General features: G+C 35.3%; 4 protein-coding genes across 4 annotated transcripts in view; 3 read left to right on the plus strand and 1 right to left on the minus strand.

The window, feature by feature from the left end:
* Positions 1-24,280, plus strand: part of LOC130623636 (mediator of RNA polymerase II transcription subunit 19-B-like) — a 38,132-nt gene that overhangs the window by 4,596 nt on the left and 9,256 nt on the right. The window lies entirely within an intron of this gene.
* Positions 108-2,162, plus strand: LOC130623229 (uncharacterized). The gene is made up of 4 exons (XM_057438705.1): positions 108-516; positions 595-993; positions 1,072-1,470; positions 1,549-2,162. The coding sequence occupies exons 1-4, from the start codon at positions 108-110 to the stop codon at positions 1,875-1,877; spliced, it is 1,536 nt and encodes a 511-aa protein (XP_057294688.1). The 3' UTR covers positions 1,878-2,162.
* On the plus strand, positions 2,270-10,357 carry LOC130623627 (uncharacterized). Its single transcript, XM_057439126.1, has 2 exons — positions 2,270-3,512; positions 5,709-10,357. Exons 1-2 carry the CDS (start codon positions 3,455-3,457, stop codon positions 9,257-9,259), a joined length of 3,609 nt encoding a protein of 1,202 aa, XP_057295109.1. The 5' UTR covers positions 2,270-3,454; the 3' UTR covers positions 9,260-10,357.
* LOC130623632 (septin-1-like) lies at positions 11,214-23,410 on the minus strand. The gene is made up of 12 exons (XM_057439136.1): positions 23,306-23,410; positions 17,193-17,288; positions 16,906-16,992; positions 16,146-16,269; positions 15,507-15,641; positions 14,707-14,824; positions 14,139-14,240; positions 13,512-13,608; positions 12,852-12,900; positions 12,602-12,715; positions 12,111-12,189; positions 11,214-11,771 (listed from the first exon to the last, which is right to left on the minus strand). The coding sequence occupies exons 2-12, from the start codon at positions 17,281-17,283 to the stop codon at positions 11,691-11,693; spliced, it is 1,077 nt and encodes a 358-aa protein (XP_057295119.1). The 5' UTR covers positions 17,284-17,288; positions 23,306-23,410; the 3' UTR covers positions 11,214-11,690.

Genomic DNA, 24,280 nt, shown 5'->3' on the forward strand with positions numbered 1-24,280 from the left:
CTGGGCATCGAACAGGTAAAATTGAACAAGGCGAAGATTTATTATTAAAAATATTTATTAACATTTATACTTATATTATTTATTTATACCATAATTCATATATTTTTATGACTTCAGGTCTTGGAACATTTGCAAAAAGTCTTACGAAAACCCCCATAAAAACTGTAAAAGCATTTGGAGCATTTGGAAAAAGTTACCTTGAGATTAGAAAAGCAAATCTCAAGGATGGTAATTTAGCTGCACATGAGAAAGCGAACTATGATGCTACGAAGATAGCTGGTTCAATAGTATCAAGCGCTATCAGCGCTGCTCGTGAGGCATACAAAAGGTTTCGAATCAAAACAAACCCAGATGGATCGAAGCATTACGGTGACACTCGAACGCCGAAAGAAATCAAAGACACCATGGATGCGAACAAAAGAGGCCGTGAAAAGGCGTTAGGTGAAAAATTAGATGTGGTAAAGAAAGGACCGCTATTTAGTATCAGACCACGTGACAGTACTGGACATCGAACAGGTAGATGATGAAACAACAGTGGTTAATATTCAGAATATCTTGTAAATGTATTTATATCATATATCATTACAATTTCAGGTCTTGCAACACTTGCAAAAAGTCTTGTGAAGAACCCCACAAAAACTGTAAAAGCAATTGCAGCATTTGGGAAAAGTTACCTCGAAATGAAAAAAGCAAATCTCAAAGGTGGTAATTTAGGTCCACATGAGAAAGCTAACTATAATGCTACGAAGATAGCTGGTTTAAAAGTATCAAGCGCTATCAGCGCTGCTCGTGAGGCATACAAAAGGTTTCGAATCAAAACAAACCCAGATGGATCGAAGCATTACGGTGATACTCGAACGCAGAAAGAAATCAAAGACACCATGGATGCAAACCAAAGAGGCCGTGAAAAGGCGTTAGGTGAAAAATTAGATGTGGTAAAGAAAGGACCGCTATTTAGTATCAGACCACATGACAGTACTGGACATCGAACAGGTAGATGATGAAACAACAGTGGTTGATATTCAGAATATCTTGTAAATGTATTTATATCATATATCATTACAATTTCAGGTCTTGCAACACTTGCAAAAAGTCTTGTGAAGAACCCCACAAAAACTGTAAAAGCAATTGCAGCATTTGGGAAAAGTTACCCCGAAATGAAAAAAGCAAATCTCAAAGGTGGTAATTTAGGTCCACATGAGAAAGCTAACTATAATGCTACGAAGATAGCTGGTTTAAAAGTATCAAGCGCTATCAGCGCTGCTCGTGAGGCATACAAAAGGTTTCGAATCAAAACAAACCCAGATGGATCGAAGCATTACGGTGACACTCGAACGCCGAAAGAAATCAAAGACACCATGGATGCGAACAAAAGAGGCCGTGAAAAGGCGTTAGGTGAAAAATTAGATGTGGTAAAGAAAGGACCGCTATTTAGTATCAGACCACGTGACAGTACTGGACATCGAACAGGTAGATGATGAAACAACAGTGGTTGATATTCAGAATATCTCGTAAATGTATTTATATCATATATCATTACAATTTCAGGTCTTGCAACACTTGCAAAAAGTCTTGTGAAGAACCCCACAAAAACTGTAAAAGCAATTGCAGCATTTGGGAAAAGTTACCTCGAAATGAAAAAAGCAAATCTCAAAGGTGGTAATTTAGGTCCACATGAGAAAGCTAACTATAATGCTACGAAGATAGCTGGTTTAAAAGTATCAAGCGCTATCAGCGCTGCTCGTGAGGCATACAAAAGGTTTCGAATAAAAACAAACCCAGATGGATCGAAGCATTACGGTGATACTCGAACGCAGAAAGAAATCAAAGACACCATGGATGCAAACCAAAGAGGCCGTGAAAAGGCCAGGGGTTGAAAAGGTTCTCATATTACATAAAACTCATTTTTTTCCGTAGAACTCTTTGAGTTAAAACCTCGAGTTCCAAGGTTTTTATAAGAAAACTCGCGAAGAGCCTAGTTCTAAAAGTTTCTTATTTGTAGGCTGAAATTCCAAGTTTTTAGTTCCAAAAGTTTCTTAATTAGTTTCTTAATTTTCCTAGTTAAAAAAAGATTTCTTATATCAAATAAATAGCTAGTTCTAAAAGTTCCTTTATATTTTGGACTAGTTTGGTTTAAAAATAAAAAATATAATATTTTTCGTTTCTCAACAACACAATAGTGACGATCGTAACATCTTCTTTAATTAATTGTAAAAATTAATTAGAAAAAAGTTTCTTATTTCGGAAATAGAAATAGAATGTAGTAAAAGTTTTTAAATTTTTGAAGATTCTACATGTAGGTCTCTTATAAACATGTTTGTTATAAAAAAAAACGTGTAACGTCCGTGAATTCACAATCAAAACACTCTGACCTGTCGGTAAGCCTTTTATAGTCCACTTTTCGTGCGTCGTAATGTTTTGTTTTCGCGTCGAGATCAATAGACATGCGCACTCATTCCTGTAGGTAAAAAATTAATTGAACACAACAATAAACTGAATCCAAAATTCAAACGAAATATTCGTTTAAGATTAGTAAAAAGTAAAAAGAATTAATTCTAATAGCTTTTAGATCTTGTGCTAAAGAGAGTCTACAATATTCATTTCACCCTATATGGTTTTGCTTTTTTAACTGTAAGAATTAGTGCGCATGTAAAAAAAACCCGTCAAGTTTTTAAACATTAGCATATCATTAACCTGTAAACATGCATCCTCGTCCCCAGGGGTTTTTTGCTATGTTAACGCGGCTAACACTTACTTGATGACTGTCAAAAAGAAAAAAAGGCCTAGGAACGAGGTTGGTAAACAGGCAAATCGCAATTTAACTTCATGGTCGTCATAAACCACAAAGACGCAGAATCACTTGTCAAACTTGTTTACTTTTACAAAATGACAAAATTATATAAGATTAATGAACTCTTGATTTTCTTCCACTTAATTTTCTTGGTCTAATTCCATATCACTATTAATCAAATAATAGTGGTCTGGAAATGAAGTTGTCCAATCAAGCCTTAAAATTATTAAGTGGTGATTTAAAACCAGAACAGCCAAATAAATTACTTTCTTTTATTTTTGATTGAGCTATATTAAAAAGCTTAATTTCATTTTAGTATTTTATAAATTCAACAACGGAGATTCACTCTCTACCGTTGGTATATGATGTTTCCTTAGTTGTCACATTACTGCAGACATAATATCTTTATTTGTTTATTTATTTATTTATTTATTTTCTATAACAGGGCTATAAATAACATGATTATTTACAACTACATGATGTTAAAGTTCGAAGAAATCACATTCCTTCTACGAATATCTTGACAATCTCCTTCTCAGATCTCCATAGTGCCTTCAATAAATAATTTTAGAAGGGGTTTGGGACTAGACTGTATTTTATTTTTAAAAGATTAAAAATGTTATTTGTCTAGCGATTTAGTTGTAAGTAGCTTGTGGTGTGAACATGTGCAAGAAAGAATTTTGGTGTTTTGTTTGCATTGTTATTCAACTTTGTCAATCAGGTATGTTACAATCATAGCTGCGTTTTTTTATAAAAAATAAAGTTTAACAACTCCATCAGTTTGATCACTTCCACCTTTTAGCTCCGAAATTCTTTAACTGGTTTGTTACAGTCTGAACGAAGTGTTTCTATAAATATTTTCGCATAACTAAACTTGTTTCTAAGTTAGGACATAAAGTTGCGCCTATTTCTTACGCCCATTTCTTACGCCCATTTCTTACGTTTATTTCCTACGTCAATTTTGTACGCCCATATGCTTTTTTGTGTATGCGCTTTTTTGTTGCTTAAATATCTCAACTAAAGTAGCCCCAACCTCGTTCATAGGGCATTTTGCCTTGTTGATAAGTTAATAGCGGCGAAATTGTTGGCCACTCCGTAATAACAGCTCAGGGGCCACAAGACCCTGGGGATGACGTTGAAGTAGCCCATTATTTCCAACCTTTTTCCGAGGACGTTTTTTCATCAAGCTGTCTTTTTCTTTCCTATATAAGCGTAGGAAAGAAGACAAGGAAATGATTTTTTGAGATAATATGTTTAAAAAACGATACGAATGCTTATCCCTTGTTATCGTACCAATGCTCCCTTCTCTCTTATTGTCGATTTGCCAGGAGGTCTTAATGAGCCATGTTGAATCAGGCCAAATTTTGTCGGTTATAACATTAATAATAAGCATTTATTTGTCGACCTGAATTTTGCGTTGACCCTTATTTCTGTATAAAACACTGCAAATAAATGCTCTAAGAAAACTTACCTGAAAGCGTTTTTTAAACAAAAACAAGTGGTTAAGTAATGACGTCACTCGTTGTCTGAGATATGTCAACAAGAACCGCTTCGGATTATCTTTAGATCAAGTCATGTAAATAAACCCTATTCTCAGAAGAATTCTGTCAAGTGGTTAGTAAAGATGGCGGCGGAAATTCTCCGCACATTAGGGTGAGAAATGAACCCAACCTCGTCCTCATTCTCCATGAAATAAGTGATATTTCGATGGTGCAAAAAGATGCCTGTACATTTTTACTGTTATCTTTAAGTCTGCACTATGATATGGAACATGGACAATTATAAATGTACATAGCATAATTTTCTTCTTTAATATGTGTAGAAAATATTCCGTGCGAAATAGATAAGTACAAGTTGATGGCGGGAAACTTTTAGCGGAAAATTTCAGATAAATCCAGAACTAAGTTATTGTTACGCTCTGAGGTCGACTTAAAACTAACTGTGCGAGGAGGGAAACTTGATTTTCTTTCTGTGCCAGGCTTAGGTAGCAAAGATTGAGCTTATTTGGATTTTTTTTGTCTTTTTAAAAACAATTTCATACTGTGGTCTTGCAATTTTTAGGCGCTTGATAACTTAATCATTTGAGCACGTCTCTGTCTAGATAAAAGAAAAGAAAAAATATGGTGTGGAATCAACAAGAAAGAGTGGAATTTATGTTATCTAAAGAATAAACTTCAAAATAATTCTTGTAACGTGCTTTTGTAAAAGAACAAATTTTTGAACAAAAAATTCTCTTTCTAAAAAAAACCAACTATCACACCAGGTTCACAAAATAAACAAAACCAAGGAGATATCAAAACATTTCAGGAAATAAAATGTTCGGATAGGTTTTCTGCACTTTTTTCCTTAAAATGGCTCCACCATGGTTGTTTTCAAAATGGTGGGATAAAGAGAAATCAGTAGGATTAGACATTTAATTAACTTAAATGTTGCACATTGTTCGGCGTCGACGAATTGGTCTTGGAGGTGGAGATTACAATATAGCGGCAAAAAAGGCTCCACCATGGTTGTTTTCAAAACTTAAGATCTTCAAATTGGTTATCTGGATGCTAAAGTTTCATTAGAATATATAGTCTTCTCAACGGTTTACTATTTCTCAAAATAAAGCAATATACCAACCACCAAACCCAACCCAACCCCGTCCTCTTTACAACCCTCGCATAATTTCGTAGGCCTTGTAGCAGAGTTACAAGAAGGTTAATATAAGACACAGAGAGGACGCAAAAGCTAAGTAAAAAAAATAAATTTATATATATAGTTTAGAGGTCATACATGGTAATAACATTATCTACGAAGAAAAGAGCGTTTGGCACAGGTTACAAAAGCGTTACTTAGCAACAACAGTCTTACTATTTGGTGGGTGGTCTGGAGAAAATAATTTACGTAGAGAATTTATCGAAGTAACTTAATTTTTTAGGTGTAAATGGAGACAAACTCCTCCACATTGATGCTTCTTACGGTCACGACCATCCATCATGTGGGACAGAAGAAACACCGTGCCGGAGCATCCACTATGGATTCGAGTTGCGCTACAAAGAATATTTTAACGGCACGTTTTATTGTCATCTTCACGGTCATACCGAAAGTGATGTATTTTCAATAAATAAGACAATTCAGATAAAACCTCTACAATCAGCGTCTATACTCTATATAAAATGCATAAAACGCAGACCGGAAGCTAAGTGTATCATCAAGCCAAACGCTACAAACGTGGAAAGAATATTTGATTTAAAAGGACACATATTTGCAATAACTGTCGTTGGGGTTGATTTCATTGGCTTGAACATCATGTCTCCAGTCACTGTATCTTACTTTGTTTTAAAAAACGTTACTGTCACTGATCTTCGAGCTTCATTGATAAACGATACATTTTTAGCAATGCGGCTGTCTATTTACATAGATAACTGTACATTTCAACATGTAGACAATATCATACATAACAGTGGTAATTCACATCTTATAGTTGAAATAACATCATCAGTATTTAAAGGACGCTCGACCCTCGAGACTGGAATAGATATTGCACACGCGGCATCGCAACAGTACAGCGTTTTCAACCTGCGTATAGTAAATACGCTATTTGCAGGTTTGAACTCAGCCATTAATATCCAAGTAGATGCTCTCAACCGTAAAACCACAATTATTAACGTTGTTATTGAAAATTCCACTTTTTTTAACAATACTTTGCAAAATAGATTCACAAATGGGCACATAGGTTACGCACCATTGAATTTGATTGGCATAACAAACGTAAACATTAGTAACACAACGTTCGAAAATAACGCTGGTATACTTGGAGGTGCTCTCCATCTGAGAAACCTAGAAAGGGTTAAAATTGAAAATTGTGTATTTTTTAACAACCACGCAGCAGCATCAGGTGGAGGGTGTTATATTTTTAATATCAGCTCTCCTGCACTGGTTCAATATTGCTATTTTGAAAAAAATAGCATAGATGATCCATATAACATTGCTGAAAGTCAAGGAGGAGCGATAACATGCTTGAGTAACTTGAATATTGAAAATTGCGAGTTCGTAAATAATTCCGCGCAGCTCTTTGGTGGAAGCATTTTCCACAGGGAAACCGGATCCATTATTTTTAACGGAGGAGGAACTAAAAGCGGAAATGAAACTCTGAAAATAACAAACTCTTCATTTCATGCATACGACAGCTCTCTGTTTGGTGGTGTGATCTATTCCACATCAACAATGATACTAAACAACACGAAATTTAAAATTTTTCAAGTGTTTGGAACTAGCCCATTGATTTACCATTCTAATGACAACGCAGTCAACATAACAAATGGCTACCATTTTGAATGTCCAACAAATCATAGAGTGTTCTCAAAGAAACGTTCTTTACATAACAAAACTACCAGTTATAAATTAATGTTGTATTATTGTAATCCATGTGAGAAAGGAACATACAGCCTGCATTCAGGCCAAGAGGACATGGAGAATGACACACTTGTCACAAAACAACCAAAATGTCACTTCTGTCCTACAGGTGGTAAATGTGGAGATGACATTGTTAGTAATGACAATTTTTGGGGATACAACACAAGTGATGAAATCGTGTTTACAGCTTGCCCTTCAGGTTATTGTTGTTCGGCATACAACAAATTATGCACGTCCTATAACACATGCAATTACAATCGTAGTGGTATTCTATGTGGGAAGTGCGAACAAGGTTTCTCTGAGAATTTAGCAGCTGTAGGCTGTATTAATAATCGCCATTGTCCTGATCATTGGTTCTGGGCTATTTTTGTCATGGCAGCTTTACTATATGTGGTCGTGATCATGTATTTTAAGGATATTATCGCCACTGCAAAGCGAGTGTTCAAAATTATACCTTCAAAGTCAAGTACACTAAAGAGGCGTATATTAACTAGCCTGGATAGCGAATACTCTATCAATTCACGAGCTTCGCAGCCTACTTTCACAAGCTATGTATCTGTGGTTGATGACGACGATTTTAGCTATTACAATCCCGACGACGTCGATGAATATGACTACGGTACCGACGACAACAACGGTTACAAGGCCGACGACGATGATGACGACGAAGATCCAGGTCGCGGTCACAACAGAAACAGAAACAACGAAGACAAAACAGAGGAACGCCGTAGTTTGCCAAGCGAAAATGAATGCCGAGAAGAAAGATATGTTACAGTGGATAAAATTGAGAGTATTAAAGAAAAGGTGGAGGTAGGAATTCATGTGAAGAGACATCAAACTGTTCAAACGAAAGTAGCTGGTATCTTTAAAGTTTTATTCTTCTTTTATCAAGTGTATAATTTACTACGAGTGCCTAAGCCAAGTAAATATGGATTACATTGGAAGGAGTTCGTCACTTCATTCTTTAATATAAAGCTTAATCTTGGCGAAAATGACTTAAAAATGTGTCCAGTGAAAGACTTAACCCCAGTTGGGCGAGAATCAGTAAAAGTTTCTTTTGCAGTCTCGACCTTCGTTATCATCGCAGCGTTGTATTGTGGATGGTACGTTTACTGCAAATGCAATGGTTCGGCACCAACACAATGTAGCGAAATTTTAAATGATGAAAGTGTGAATGATATAAAGGATATAAATGAGACTATCCCGTGTTTATCCAAAATTCCAATAAATTTGCGTTTAAAGTGTTGTCTTATTCAAATGATGCTGCTTTGTTACGCACCGATTGCGTCGTATTCGTTTGAAATGCTGCACTGTGTAACGTTATGGGAGGACTCACAACATTTATATGTGGATGGGAACGTACAGTGTTACCAGTGGTGGCAGTATGTCATTGGTGTTTTTGTTGGGCTCTGGATAATACCTTTTTCGTTGGCTCTTTATTCAGGGTGTTATTTAGCTCGTTCATGTAAAGTAACTCTAAATGAGTTTTTATTGTTGATTATTTTTCCACCCAGTTGCATTTATTTCCGATTTCGCGCTTGGAAATACGCCTCAAAAATCGCCCAATCAAAAGAGGATCTTATTTATCTACGACACGCTCTGCTGGTTCTAGATGAACCATTCAGAAGGAGGAAAACAGACATTGGTTTTGTTACTTGGGAAGCCATGTTGATTTTTCGGCGGTTGGTGCTCGTCATCATTCGAACGTTTTCTATTAATCCAATCACAAGGCTGTATTTGATGCTTTTCCCACTCTTACTGTTCTTGGTGGATCATATCCGAGTGAAACCGTATAAAAGTCGGTTTTTAAATTGGACAGAAACGATATCACTAGTTTTGCTGTGTTTCTTGTCGGCAGTAAACTTGTTTTGGGCCTATAGTTATTTTACTGATATTTCTTTCACACAGACAATGTTAGTTCTTAGCGATGCTTTCTTTTACATCGAAGCTATCATACTGCTTGCGCCAGTTTACCTGATTTTCCTACTGTTAATGTATCTACTGGCAAGAAAGTATTTGAAATTCAACAGATGTCGAAATTTGATTGTTAAAACTAATTCGCAGTTAGAATGAACAATACTTGACGAAGATAATTATTTGGATGAACTGCCAACCTAACTTGCAATGCAACTTTAGACATAAACTTTATGTCTTGTCGTTTTGTTTTAGAAGTTGAGTATTAATCATATTTTCTACTGCGCTTCCGTATTTGCGTGCAAAACTTAAACGGACAAACAACGGACCAAAAGAGGGTCGTAGTAGCCTAGGCTTCCGGGGAACTAACCCCTCCTAAACAAATTATCGAGCTTGGTTAATATGTAAGAAACCTATGCAGAGGATGAATTTGGCCAAATTTAGAAAATTAAAATCCCTAATGTTTTAACCTAACCCACCTCCACTTCGACAAAAAATTGTCTGCTACAGCCTTGAAAAAAGCGTTTATTTTTGACTTTATTCTACTTCTTTATAATAGCATTTATATTTAGAGTTGAATCAAACCATGCGCTCAAAATTTGTTTTATGTTTTTGACTGGGCGCTCATTTAAGTGGGTGCTCATTTGAGTGGGCGCTCATTTAAGTGGGTGCTGCATAGACGCTTTGTGATATTTTTTTCTCGACGAATTCTTTTAAAAATGAAAGTTTACATATGTTTTAATGTTTGGTACAATTCATTGATGACTAAATTCTTGTATTTAGATTATATGACTTCTCAGATTAAATTTTAGATATATCTTATCGCCTACCAGATTTTGTCTGCTTTATGGGCCCAAATAATTTGCTGGTTCTAATTTTCGTTACTCGCTTAAAATTTCATCAGCGTCAACAAATAATTAAGGCCTTGTTGAAACTTTAGTTGTTCATTTAAAAAAAATAATTCTCAAAAAATGTGAATCCCATTTTTGAATATTCAACTGGCCAAATTATTTGTAAGCCCTTTTTTATCACTTGCTCGAAATTTTGTCACTTATGATTAAATTTAGAAAATTTCAGTTGCGTATACAACTTCGTACACAAGACCTTTCCACATGTGAGATTGACATGTGATAAGACGAATCCTGGGGGCGAGGTTGCTGTGCATAAATACAGGTTGTCATTTCTGCAAATTTAAGAGGTTTTATTGTATAGTATATAATTATGATTTTCCTTGACATGAATATAATTTTTAAAATATGTAAATCGTCTTCTCTGTTGTATTAGTATCTCCATATAAAAACACAAAAAGTTGATCCAATTCAATATAACAACTTTGCCTCATTGCCTAATCACTGAACAGTTATCTCGTTTATCATAAAAGCAAAATATCCAATGTTTTTTATATGAAAATGAAACGCTACAGGCCTTGGAATCAAAGTTGGCAAAAATGTCGTCTGAACAAGGTTTCTCATTATGCAGGCTTGGCTTATTTGTCTATTCATGTTATAGACGATAATGTATACCGTAGAAATTTTAACGTGTTGTTGATAAACATTATGTGGATATGATACACATACTGAACAGAAAATATTAATCGCACTGATTATGTTTAACTCTGACGGACTTTTTTATTTTGGTTTTATTTTGGTGTGGAACATCGGGCATAAGTTGGGGAAATGAACAAAGTCGTTAAAACAATTTTGATGCCGGTCTTTTTCACTTCATGTGAACGCAAAATTTATTTTATTCCAGGGCGATACCGACTCGTTCTTAGCGTCTGTAGCCTCCTTTTTATGTGTGTGTAAGGAAGGATACAAAATGCCCTGGGGACGAGGTTGGATATCAACCGAAAGGCTTGTTTTCTGATGCAGCACAAAAAACTCACGAGCAACACTGCGCAAAGCGTGGGCAATAAATAGAAATTGCGCAGATCAAACAGTTGAACTTATCCGACTTTAGCGCCCAGTCTACCAAAACACGGGCGTCCCTGTCCAGCACGCTTGATAGACTTTACAAGCTGCACCCAAGAATGCTTAAATGGAAAGTGGCTTTAACTGCACATGTTTTGAGAAATCCCTTTGAAGCATTCCAGTTATGAGAAAAATAGAAATCGTTTCTTGGTTTGTTTCGATCTACAAAAAATGTCTACAAAGTTAAATAAGGTGTTCAAAAAATTCAGATATGATATTACAAACAAAACGATGAACAACAATAAAACTGTTCAAAACAAAACTTCAAAACACACTTTCAAAATTCTACTGCGCGTTGAGAATCATAGCAGTTTTTACAACCCGACGTAAAAATGACGACAATGAGTGTTCGTCTATAACAGTTTAACGAAGGACATTTGAAAATATTAATGTCTGTCATCAGATGGACCTAAAAGTGTGCTAAAAAATCTCTACGATGGAGAACACTACATAAATATGTAAAACGGGGGTAACAAATGTTGTACAAAAATTTTAAATATTCTTGATGATAATGTTCCACGAACTACTTGTAATTCGATGTAAGGGAACATCGCGATATATATATATAGAAAAAAGGGATTTGATAAACCGGTTCTCTTCCGCGGATAATCATAACGATATTATCTCCGATGTTCATTCTCTCGTTGCTGTTCTTCCATCGCTCTCTGCATTTTTTGAAGCTGTTCTTGCATCTCGAGAAGCTAAAAGTAAGACAAAAAGCGTCGCGTGATGGGTCAAAAGAAATCAATCAATCGATCAATCGACCAACCAATCAAATCAACTAAATTAACCAATCAATTAACCAACCAATCAACAAATCAAAACAACAAATTAACCAATCAATTAACCGATTAATCAACCAATCAAAACAACAAATTAACCAATCAATTAACCAACCAATCACCCAATCAAAACAACCAATCAAGCAATCAATCAAGCAAGCAAGAAATCAAGCAAGAAATCAATCAAACAAATCAATCAATTAATCAATCAAATGTGTTCTTTCATGTTTTCAATACATTAGAGTAAGTTATTCGCACCTGTTGTTGTTTCTGTTTCAACATTTCATCTTTATCAGCTTCTTTACCATCAACGACTTCTTGTGCGCCAGTATTAGAGCTATATGAAAAAGAGGACAATCTTTGACTTTCCCTCGGATTACCGCCTTAGACAAAAAAGCTACAGCATTCTGTGTAACTTTGTCGACAAAAAGATTTGGATACTAAAGAAAGAAAATGTTGCAAAAAAAAGATTTCGACATGTTGTTATACGTTTTTATAGCCTGTTAGACACCCTTTATGTCTGAGTTTTCCGTTATTGTTTTTTATAAAGAATATGTCGGAAATAATTTCAAACAACCTGTACATAGCGCCGGGCACCTTAATTCCGATCCATTATCATACTGACAAAGTTTGGAATGAAAACGTCAAAATTTGAAAGCATAAAACATATTCTCAGTACGTAATTCTACGAAACATTTAATTTCCCGCAGCAGAGGTACACATTGGTAAATTATAAAAACCGTTCAAACCTCTTCTTCTTGCGGTCCTTACTAGGTGTTCCAGGCGGGGTAGATAATCGCTGCGCTCGATAATTTTCATAGTGAAAGTCTTGAGTGACTTCTTTCAAATCTTGCATATACGTGCTAAAAATGTTAACAGATTGTCATTATACATTATATAAATACAGGTAAAATAATATTGGACGAAAAAAACGAGTTGTTCTATCCTAAAACACAGCTTGGCCACGATTCTAAATACAGCACATTGGGTCATACTTACATCAACATAGTTCGAAGCTTGATGAAATCACAATGATTGGGATTCTCAACTAAAAAAAAGATAAATTTGTGCTTAATATAGAAACCACACGGGTGGCACGCTGGATCCGTCACAACATTTTAACTCTTCTGCGCCTTCGCCCGCAGCGAGTTGTCTTCAATTTTGACAATTATTGCAGTTTTAATTCAATCTAACCAAATTAGTCAGTGGGCCGTCGATAAATCCACGCGTTTTCCAGTCTTTTTTATACCGCATTTCGTGTGTGTCTCGCCACTTGCAATACCATTTTGCGCAGAGACAGACAGAATACGGCTAATACTATAGAGAAACAAATTTTATTTTTAGGCATCCACTGATGAAGAACAAACAAAAATTAACTATCATCCAGTATAACAGAATAGCTCCTCAACCCGACAGAAAACTAAAATCTATAACATAATACCCGTATACGTCTGTCCGTCTGTCTGTTACGCAAAATGGTAGCTTAGCTGCGCAAGTAGCGAGACGCACGCAATGCGGTATAAAAAGGACGGGCGAACCCGTGACTTTTTCCACAGGCTAACGACTAGTGGTTTTAAGAATATAGCACACGCACAGAAAATTCCTATCCACTAAAACCATGAAAAAGAAAGACCATGATAACTTGCAGAAAATTCTTACTTTCGACAATCCCCCATGGATACTTTCTTCCTCTCACTTTCTTCCCACGTATATCAATCGTTGTGTTACTTCCAATGACGGCGTACGGTACTGCGGACTGAAACAGCGAAGCACGAGTTATAAAGACAGACAGAGTGTGGTTTTTATTATAAACCGCATTACCTGTTTTCGTAACATGACGTTTCTTTTCGGACAGACGGATAGAACACGGCTATTGTTAATATAGAGATTTTGATACTATGCGTAATACTGATTTGAATCAGCGCGTGAAGTGTTTGGAAAAGTTTCTAAGCTTATTCAAAGATTCCGTTAATAAAGTAAACGGACAGAAAAATTATCGGGATCTAATTAAATTTATCAAAGATAGTATTAAAAAACATTGACAGCTCTCTTCGAGGGTAAACTATTTCATCAGTTATTCTGCTTGAGGGAAGATATATAATGGCTGATTATAATGGCTGTGCGTATACCTATATAACTTTCAGTTCAATAAGAATGCTTTCGACAAGACCTGTCTTTTGTACGTTGGCCGCGTTGAATATTTTGCTTACCAAATCATTCAAAATATACCGTACTAAAAGTTCACGCGTGAAAACGATGTGGTTACTGGGCTTCGTGTGTGCTTACCTTCAGTTCCTTGGTCAGCGTTTTAAACTCGTCCTCCTCATCCTCATCGCATTCAGGGAAATCATAAATCTTAATTTGATTACTGCGAGCTTCTTGCAACACCTAAATATTTCCCTAACATTGCTAAGTATACGAAGACTTTACAGAACATTCCCTAACGGGGATGAAAGATATTACAACCTCACTAAAATAAACAAACTTAATATTAAAGTAAACTATTGTTTTACGTTTTATTTTGTTTATTGCTTGTTTATTTGTTTGTTTGTTTATTTGTTTCTTTTTGCCCTATATACCCAGACGATTTCCACCTTTAAACAAGAAGAAAAACGTAGAAATGATTTTATTTTTTAACCGGGAAAAGGGACAAAAATTTATATCTCTGTTTCGTTATTGTCTGTAGCGAAAATTAGGCTTTAGACATTAACAGAGACAAGAGAAGAATACTACGGTACCCGAACAGTAGGACAGTGAAGAATAGAAAAAGCAAAATCACGAATTTTTGTTTCGCGTATTTCATCATTTACACTAAACATTTGTAAAATAATTAGACAATTCAGTGTGAGCGTACCTTTTGTTTCAAATCAGCCAGTTCACGTTTAGTGAGTGTGTCTGCTTTGCCTATTACTGGTACGATGTTAACACGCTCGTGTAAAAGTTTCATGAATTTGACATCAATAGGACGTAAACTAAAATAACACAACAACACTTCTTATAAGTTCAGTGGGTGAACAGGTAAGATCTGAAAGTGATGAAATGGTCGAGAAATTGTATAAAAAATAATGCGAGATCACTTTGAATTTAACACTCGCTTCAATACTCATAAAACACGACACAGTACATAATAAAAGGACTTCAAGCGCACAAGTTTCATTGAGGCATTTTAAAGACCTTACAATCACCATATAACCAGAATTGGTAACTCATATAATACAGAGGACTACCTGTTGATAAAAACAGTCACATTAAAACCCAATGTGAATGCAATACTGGTCCATAAATAAGGGTTACGCTGACGTCAGCAGGAATTAGCACATTTAAGAAGTTCTTACCTACCAGATACATATTGACAACTAAACATTGACAATTTTAAAACGCGTAAAGCTACATTTGGGACAAACTTTGAAGTTTAGCTATCTGGTTTTCAATGTATTTTATGACATGTTTTCAGAAATAGTGACAAATTTAATCAAGACAGGCCATAAAAAACAGAGAATCGCCTCCATAATTTTTTTTGTGAGACATCTGTGATGTCGTTTTGTTGTATTTTCATTAAGCTGCTGAAAATGCTGATCATGCGTTATATGTTTAAGCTCTCTATTGGAAATTTCAATCAGGGTATTCTGGACAATAACAAAAAACTCCACATACCCGTGCCCAGAGGGATTGATGAAATAAAAACAGCAATGCACTCTGTTATCTGTGATATTTCTTCGATTCAATCCAGATTCATCACGCAAGTAATTTTCAAATTGTTGTTCAATATACTTCACAATGGGTATGAAACTGAAAGATTAAAACAATATATAGAATTAAACCAAATGCATTTATAGATCAAAAATATTATTTCCTGCTAAATCTTCGGAAAAATTATCAGGTATTTGATTACTAAGAAAAAAGGTTGTATTTATTATTGCTGATAAACAGTTACTTCAGGTCTTATACATCTAGATAACAAATTAGATGATTGGCAACATAAAAAACAAAACTATAGACATCTTGTGAATGTTTTAGAGCACTAAATCCATTATCAATAAGATGTGAAAAAATAAACATAATAACCAATCCTCAATTTATTACATGCACTGGTCAGAAAAAGCAACCAAAAAAATTTAAATTTAGATTTAAAACTACATTCGCAATCACAGGACAACCAATGGCAATTCTAATTGAGATGACTGCAATTAAGGTACAATCATTATTATAATCACAATCTTTAATTTAGGGCTTATAAAGTTTTTGACCTCTTTTTTGCATTTCTCTCTTCGAGTTTGTAAAAGGAGTGCATACCTTTCAGAGCAGTCAAGGCTGTCGGCGAAACCAGGAGTATCAACTACAGTCACTTTGAGTTTTACACCACGCTCTTCAATTTCTACAGCAGATGTTTCTATGTTTAGTGTGCTTTTGATTCGATCTATGAATAACAATAAGAACAATACAATTTTCTTCCTTAAGTGTTTTTTTGCGGGATTAAAAATAGTTTCTTGTTACAAGGCAATGGAATGTTTTTACTACTCTCAACATTTTAAGCCACAAAAATATTTTTATTAAGTATTTACAAATTAGAAAGTATTTACAGTTAAATGCTTGCAGCACTAAACAAACCAGGACAAAAATTTTGTCAGAAAAAGACAACACAAAAATGGAAGAGCTTGTGCAGCATTTATGTGTTGAAACTTTCATAATAAAAAGAAAAATATGTTTTGATGTTTAGTGAAGTGTTAATCGACACCAAGCAGCTTCAATAACCAAATTGAAGAGTCAGTATGTGATACAAAATTTTCTTTTAATAACCATTATTATGCTTTATAAGGTAGAAAACCATTTATACACATGGCAGACTTTTTTGTGTTGAGAAAAAACAACACAACACAATGCCCATGTATTCATAACAAATTTTTTTAATAAAGTAAACAAAACTACAAAAATAAAGCAAACAAACAAAGCAGAAATAACTTGTAGATATTATGATAAAAACATTGCAACTTTAAAAAATACTAACAACCTATACAATATAAAGTACATATGCGTTATGCTCGGTACTACATACCTTTAGCAGGGGGTACAATTCTGTCAGTATATAAATCTGTCAGAAACAAACTGTTAATCAATGTCGATTTACCAAGACCAGACTCTCCTTAAGTGAAAACGAAATTTAAAAATTAAGAGATGCAGTCTAATAGCACATGTTAAACTTTTTACATATAAATTTGCATCTATTTTAAAAAACAGTTATCATATACTCTTTTTGCTAAATAAGTTTAATAAATCCCTATTTCTTTTAGAGAAATCTTTCATTAAGCTATGATACATAAATATTAATATGCAAGTCCTTACCCACTACCATCAAAGTAAACTCAAAACCACGCTTTACAGTTTTTCGATGCACCTGATTTGGTAAATTAGCAAATCCAACATACGAAGACATTCTATCTGTAATTAAAATACATTAAAATACAGAATTAACAGTTGACAATAAGTAACACTTAATAAAATAAATTGAAACTGTATTTAAACAGAAAAAGTTACACTTCAATTTAATAATTTATCTTTAACAAGAGAAGCAAAAATAAAGATAAAAAAACATTAAGTGAACTTATAATATATATTAAGTTAGTATGATGATATACACACCTCCTTTTAAAAAAACTTTATGCACCACGTTTTGCATGACTTATAAGTTTTTTTTATGCTTATGGCGAATAAAAATCTCAGGGTTAAGACATCACAAATATCAATTCTTCACATAATTGATTAACTGAACAACCAAAATCAAAATATTATGCTAAGAAAAGACAGAAAGACACTTGACCCAAACTACTTGAGCTTCACTTTAAAGTTGTGACCATGTATGTTTGTTGTTGCAACAATAACATGGTTTCTAATTTCTAAAATTCAAAGTAATAATAATTTGGGGAACCAAATATTCCAAATATTACACATTTTGAAATCAGAATATTTTGGGAATTCTTGTTTACAAGCTCAATAAGTATTGAATTATACTCTCTAGAGAGACTCAAAAATTATGGCATCTACATATCGTGGTGCTTTCTACACACAGACAATATGGTCATTATTGAGATTCATAAAAGATTGTTAATAAAAATATGGTAAACGTTTAATGACAAAGTTGGGATGATAACTTTGCAATGAAACACATCTATCGAACTGCTAACAGTTCGATAGATGTGTTTTTTTCACTAAATAACCCATTGAAATGTCCAGTGATGGACATTGAAATATTTATGACAACATTAAACTGAAGAAGTTTTCTAGCAGACAGGAAAGAGTCATAAAGAATATATTTTTAAATAAGGTTAGGCTTTGATAACTTAAAATTCATAAGATGGTCTTGTTTGATTTTTTTTGGTTTTGCCTATTTCTTTTTTAAATTCATATAAAGAAAGAATTTAAGCCTGGAAACTTTGCCTGATTCCTATACAAATATGTGATGTAATCTTCAACACCAGCACCTTAAAAAAACTTCCCCAGAATTACATTTTAGATAGCGTAATTTCAAACATATAAAAAGCATAACAAAGGAGGGTGTTACAACAATAATAATCTGTCTTGTTTTACACTTGTGTTATAACTATTTTAGCGAAAGTAGCTAATTTTTGTTATAAATCACATAAAAATTGAACATTTGGTTAAACCACATAACTATTTAATTAGTGCATCACGCATTTTATTTTCATCGCAACAAATTACCATGACCAAAGAATGTGTTTTTTGCTTGATATTATTTTTTTGTTTTCATGAAAATTAAGGTTGGTTGGGCCCATAGAATACTAATTGAGTTGAAGTCCCCTAAGAAAAAATAATATTAACTTTACAATACAGAATTTTTCTCAAACAAAATAATGATGTTACCTGCATTTGCTAATTATCAGAGTACAGGTCAAAACAATTGTCAACTTGCATGCTCAAGCTTTCTTTTGAGCTCCTTCCTTACCAGCCTTATAAACGTGACACAAAATGCTTACTCAGGAATCTTGCACTGATATGACATGTAGAATATCGCCTTTGCCCATTAACACTTGTGGCTGTCTTGTAAAATGTTATTGTTATTTTTATAATATCTATTGAAAAGCAACTTTTCAGGCAAAATATAAGTAGTCTTCTTAGGTGTTGTCATATTCTCAACTTTCAGAGCTAACTTGTTTTTGAATTAAGCACACAGTTGGTTATTATTGAAGATATTTTTTCGGTTTGTCTGTTCAGTATTAGGTGAAGGGTCTCCTTAAGAGACAAGAGAGGAGTTGAACGTCCTCCACCATACCTTAGTTTAAAGGGGCGATTGTGGAAGTCCCATGAAATGCCACATAGTGATGGTGTCACTTTAAAAAACACCCAGTCCGGTCTGTGAACGGTTGGCGCTAGGAAGGGCATCCAGCTGTAAAAAATGCCAAAACTCTTTATTAATGGCCGTAAAAATAGTTGATCAGACAAACTGCGTAAACGAGGCTGGAACTCTAAGGAGTGAAGGTGTCGCGCACGGTAGGACAGATATCAGATGTGAGCATCGTCAGACTGTTACCCAGCTATCACATCACAAGGTAGATAACACTAGGTTGAGGATGGCTAGTGTAAATGTTGGCACTCTGAGAGGTAGAGCAGGTGAAGTAGTTGAAATGTTAGAACGTAGATCTGTTGATATGTGTTGTGTTCAGGAAGTTAGGTGGAGAGGAGCTTCAGTGAGATTTGTGGAAGGTAGGAGGGCAAGGTATAAGCTTTTTTGGATTGGTAATAGTGATGGATATGGAGGAGTTGGCATATTCGTTGCAGAGAAGTGGGTAGAAAAAGTAATAGATGTTATGCGTGTTAATAGTCGTATTATAGTGATAAAGTTTTTGATAGGTAATAGGATTGTCACTTTTCTGTCAGTTTATGCTTCACAGTGTGGACTCAGTGAGGAAGATAAAGATAAGTTTTATGATGAGTTAATAGCAGTGACATCAAAGTTTGGAGACACTGAACTTGTCATGGTGGGCGGCGACTTTAATGGTCATGTTGGGAAGTCATCTGAAGGTTATAGAGGTGTGCATGGAGGCTATGGATTTGGGAGCAGAAATAAGGAAGGGGAGAGATTGCTTGAGTTTGGAATGGCAACGGACATGGTGGTTTGCAACACATCATTCAGTAAGAGACAGAGTAGGCTGATAACATATGAGTCAGGTGGTTGTAAGACACAGATAGATTACTTTTTGGTTAGAAAGTCAGACAAGAAAGTGGTGAAGGACGTGAAAGTTATATCGGGGGAAGAGTGTGTTTCCCAGCATAGGTTGCTGGTTTGTGATATTATCTTGAAGAGTGTCAAAGAAGCCAAGGGAAAGTACAGGCCCCGTCGAAAAGTCTGGAAGCTGAAGGAAGAGATTGTAGCAAGACAATTTAGTGCAAAAGTTCAGCAGTTAGCCTACAATAGTCAATGTAATAGTGACAATGTTGAAAGTACTTGGACTACTTTGAAGAATTGTCTTCTAGAAGCTTCTGATGATACCTGTGGGTGGACGAAAGGACCAGCTAGACATAGACAGACCTGGTGGTGGAATAATGAGGTTGACCAGTGTATAAAGGAAAAGAGGAAACTTTGGAAAAAGTGGAAGTCAGGTGGTAGTAAAAATATTTACTTAGAAGCTAAGCGCCGGGCTCGTACAGCAGTGTATAAGGCAAAATCAGAAGCAGAGAGAAACAGATTTGCAGATGTGTTAAGAAGGAAAGACCAGCGCAATGAGGTATTCAAGATAGCAAAGCAAATGAAGAAGACTAATCAAGATATTGTAGGTGAGAAGTGTATATGTAATGATGAAGGTGTTTTGGCTAGCACAGAGGAGGAGAAAAGGGTAGCTTGGAAGAATCATTATCAGAGGTTGCTTAACACTGAGTTTGATTGGGACGAGGATAATTTGTCTGATGATGATGTCGTAGAAGGGCCAGCTATGCAGATCAAGACAGAATGGGTAGTGGAGGCTATTAGGAAATTGAAGATTGGCAAGGCTGCAGGAGTATCAGGTATTGTTGCAGAGATGGTAAAAGCATCTGGATATATTGGAGTTGAGCTTATTAAAAGTCTTGCTAACCAGATTATAAAGGATGGTGCTATTCCGAGTGAGTGGCAGTCGAGTGTAATAGTGAATTGTTTCAAGGGCAAGGGTGATGCATTAGAAAGGGGTAACTATAGAGGTTTGAAGTTGGTTGATCAAGTAATGAAAGTTATTGAAAGAGTGATTGATAAGTTACTTAGAGAAAGAATTGATATAGATAAGATGCAATTTGGTTTTGTTCCAGGGCGTGGCACTACAGATGCAATATTTTTACTCAGACAGCTTCAGGAAAAGTATTTAGGAAAGAGAAAGAATCTTTATTTTGCCTTTGTAGATTTAGAGAAGGCTTTTGATAGAGTGCCACGTAAAGTTATTTGGTGGGCTATGAGAAAATTAGGTGTGGATGAGTGGCTAGTTACGATGGTTCAGTCTATGTACAGCAATGCTAGAAGTCGTGTCAGGATTAACGATTCACTTAGTGATGAATTTAGTGTAAATGTTGGTGTACATCAGGGTTCTGTACTTAGTCCTTTGTTGTTTATTCTAGTCTTAGAAGCGCTGTCGATGGAGTTCAGAACAGGTTGTCCATGGGAGTTATTGTATGCAGATGATTTGGTTCTCATAGCAGAGTCGATGGAAGAATTAGTTGAAAAGTTTGAGAAGTGGAAGAAAGGACTAGAAGAGAAAGGGCTGAAGGTAAACACAGCAAAGTCTAAAGTCATGATAAGTAGCATTGCAGCCAAGTGTGACATTGTAGTTGGAAAGTGGCCTTGTGGAGTTTGCAGGAAAGGGGTTGGTAGTAACTCAATTTTTTGTCAGACTTGCAAGCATTGGGTACATAAGAAGTGCAGTAGTATTAGTGGAAGGTTAAGAGCTGGCATACAGTTTGTATGTAAGCGTTGCAAAGGTGAGATTATAGAGAATGAAGTATTTCCAGCTTTAATGATGTACAACAGTGGCTCGTTAGAGATAGTTAAGAACTTCTGTTACTTAGGTGATATGTTGGGCAGTGAAGGGGGTGTAGGAAGAAGTGTTACTTGCAGGATAGGTTCTGCTTGGAAAAAGTTTAGAGAGTTACTTCCTTTATTGACTAGCAGAGTCCTGTCAATTGAGGTAAAAGGTAGGTTGTATGAGGCCTGTGTAAGAAGTGTTATGTTGTACGGTAGTGAGACATGGGCAGTGAAGCAGGAAGATCTTGACCGTTTAGAAAGGAATGATTGAGAATGGTTAGGTGGATGTGTAATGCCAGTCTGAGAGACAGAAAGAGTTCAGATGAGCTAAGAAGCAGGCTAAGTCTCCGTAGAATTAAAGATGTTATCCAGATAAGAAGATTGAATTGGCTGGGGCATTTGGAAAGAATGGAGGAGGATAATTGGGTAAGAAAGTGTAGAGACTTGATAGTTCCTGGGGCAAAGCCCAGAGGCAGACCGAGAAAGACTTGGCAGGAGGTTATAAGGACAGACTTAATAGAGAGGAAGTTCCTCTTGACGGCGATTCAACATGGGCGAGTGAATGTTACCATAGCCCCGGGTTAACCCAAGCCATGTGAGGGAAATTGGGAAGATGGCACACTGTGTGTGCCGTTGGATGTTGCCGGGAGTTGTCTAGTAGAGCGCGGGCTCTAATTGGGTCTGCGTAGCTCAAAATAAGCATTAAATGCTCTAGGACTCTCCATCTACGCCATGGCCCCTCCTGGAAATAATAGACAGGGTATATCCCTCGATATTTGTGAGGCTAGCCATGTAAAATATGCACATCTATCTTCACATATGTTTTAAGTAGGGTTACTGCCAATAACATACTAAATTTTTAAGCTGTGAGTCTGAATATTTCTTCAGAAAATGGAAAATAATAATGCCAATGATCAAAGCCTTGTTAAATACACTCTGCCTGCTTCCTTTTTTAATAAAGAAAATTAGGAGGCAACAACTCAAACTGTGAAGAGGTGTAACTGTGTATCTAGACAGCAAAATACAAGGCAGACTACACCAGCACAAGTACATTCAAGTTGATGTGTTATATCTCTGCAATGTTATTAACTAAACTTTTGGTCAGAGTGTGGATGAAAATTACTGTGTTACTGTCACAGAAGGACATCCGATCACAGGATTCAAAAAAAGTTTGTGAATGTTTAGTCCATGACTTTTGAGATATATATTCATAGCTCAATGTTCTGATGTAAATAAACAATCCAGTTACCAGAAGAAAATGTGTCTGCAATTGTTGTTTAGCTATAGACAAATTATTTTTGATATAAACTGTGTTTTTTTGGCTTAATGGAGTCACTAGCCTAGTGAGCTTGTGAGAAACTGTTTGTTTATAACCTTTTATCAATTGTAGAACACTTTTAAATCAGCCAGATAAGTAGGGAGGGTTTAAGCCTGGAGGTCAAAACTAAAAACTTACTTTTTTTAATGGGAACCTCCTACTTTTGCTGGTTGACTTGACTCACTGAACCGGCAGGTAAAAAACAAAAACAATCGGGGTTTAAATGTTCTTTTACATGAAAACATTGGTCGTGGACGACTATTCTAAGAAATCTTTTGTTAACAGTAATTATTTTATAGAACTAAGTAAGTCTGACCATGGTACACAACATGGTAGTCAACAAAAATGGCAACATTTATTTGATTTGACCAATCTCAACAACATATTTTTGCCTTTCATTTTGGCAACCTTTTTCATCTATTTTTGTAAAGTTAACCCTAAACCCCCCCTTATTCAAGGCGAAACATACTAGCTCTTTATCACTGTCAAAAGCTACCCTACTATGAAATCATCGACGGGTAATAAAAGCAATTATAGATTGACCACCTCTATTGTGGACCATCTTAGGTCCCGTAAATAAAGTTATATATGTACTTTAATTTCTGTGATCTTATTGATTGATTTCAATTCTTCAATTATCTCTCCAACTAAGGCAGTGGTCACAAATATGTGGTGTTAAAGTCATTTGAGCATTACAAGAAATCACAGGTGGCTAAAAAAGAACTGAAACTGTTCTAATCAGTGTTAAACATTATATGTTGTTTTAAAACCTCCTGGTCGGAATGTCACATGGTACTACTTTTGTTTAAGGTAAAACACAGACTTTTCATGCTCAAACTCACACAGAAGAAACTTTGATTAAGCAAGAACTACAAGTATCTGAAGTAAATTTTTGCAAAACTGAAGATATATATTTTTATTAAAAGTACAAGTAAAAATAATGTCGGCTAGAAAAATGAAAAAAAAAAAGAAAGATTCAAATATACAGCAATTCATTTCATCTCTTAAACGCAAAGCGGCTGACCTTTAAACCCAACCAACTGCGTTTGCATAAGGAAAGGGAAATTTGAAATGGTTTAGAAAATTGTCCCAGCCTAGACGACGTGCCTGTAA

Source organism: Hydractinia symbiolongicarpus, chromosome 13 (genome assembly GCF_029227915.1).
Source record: "Hydractinia symbiolongicarpus strain clone_291-10 chromosome 13, HSymV2.1, whole genome shotgun sequence".
Lineage (NCBI taxonomy): Eukaryota > Metazoa > Cnidaria > Hydrozoa > Anthoathecata > Hydractiniidae > Hydractinia > Hydractinia symbiolongicarpus.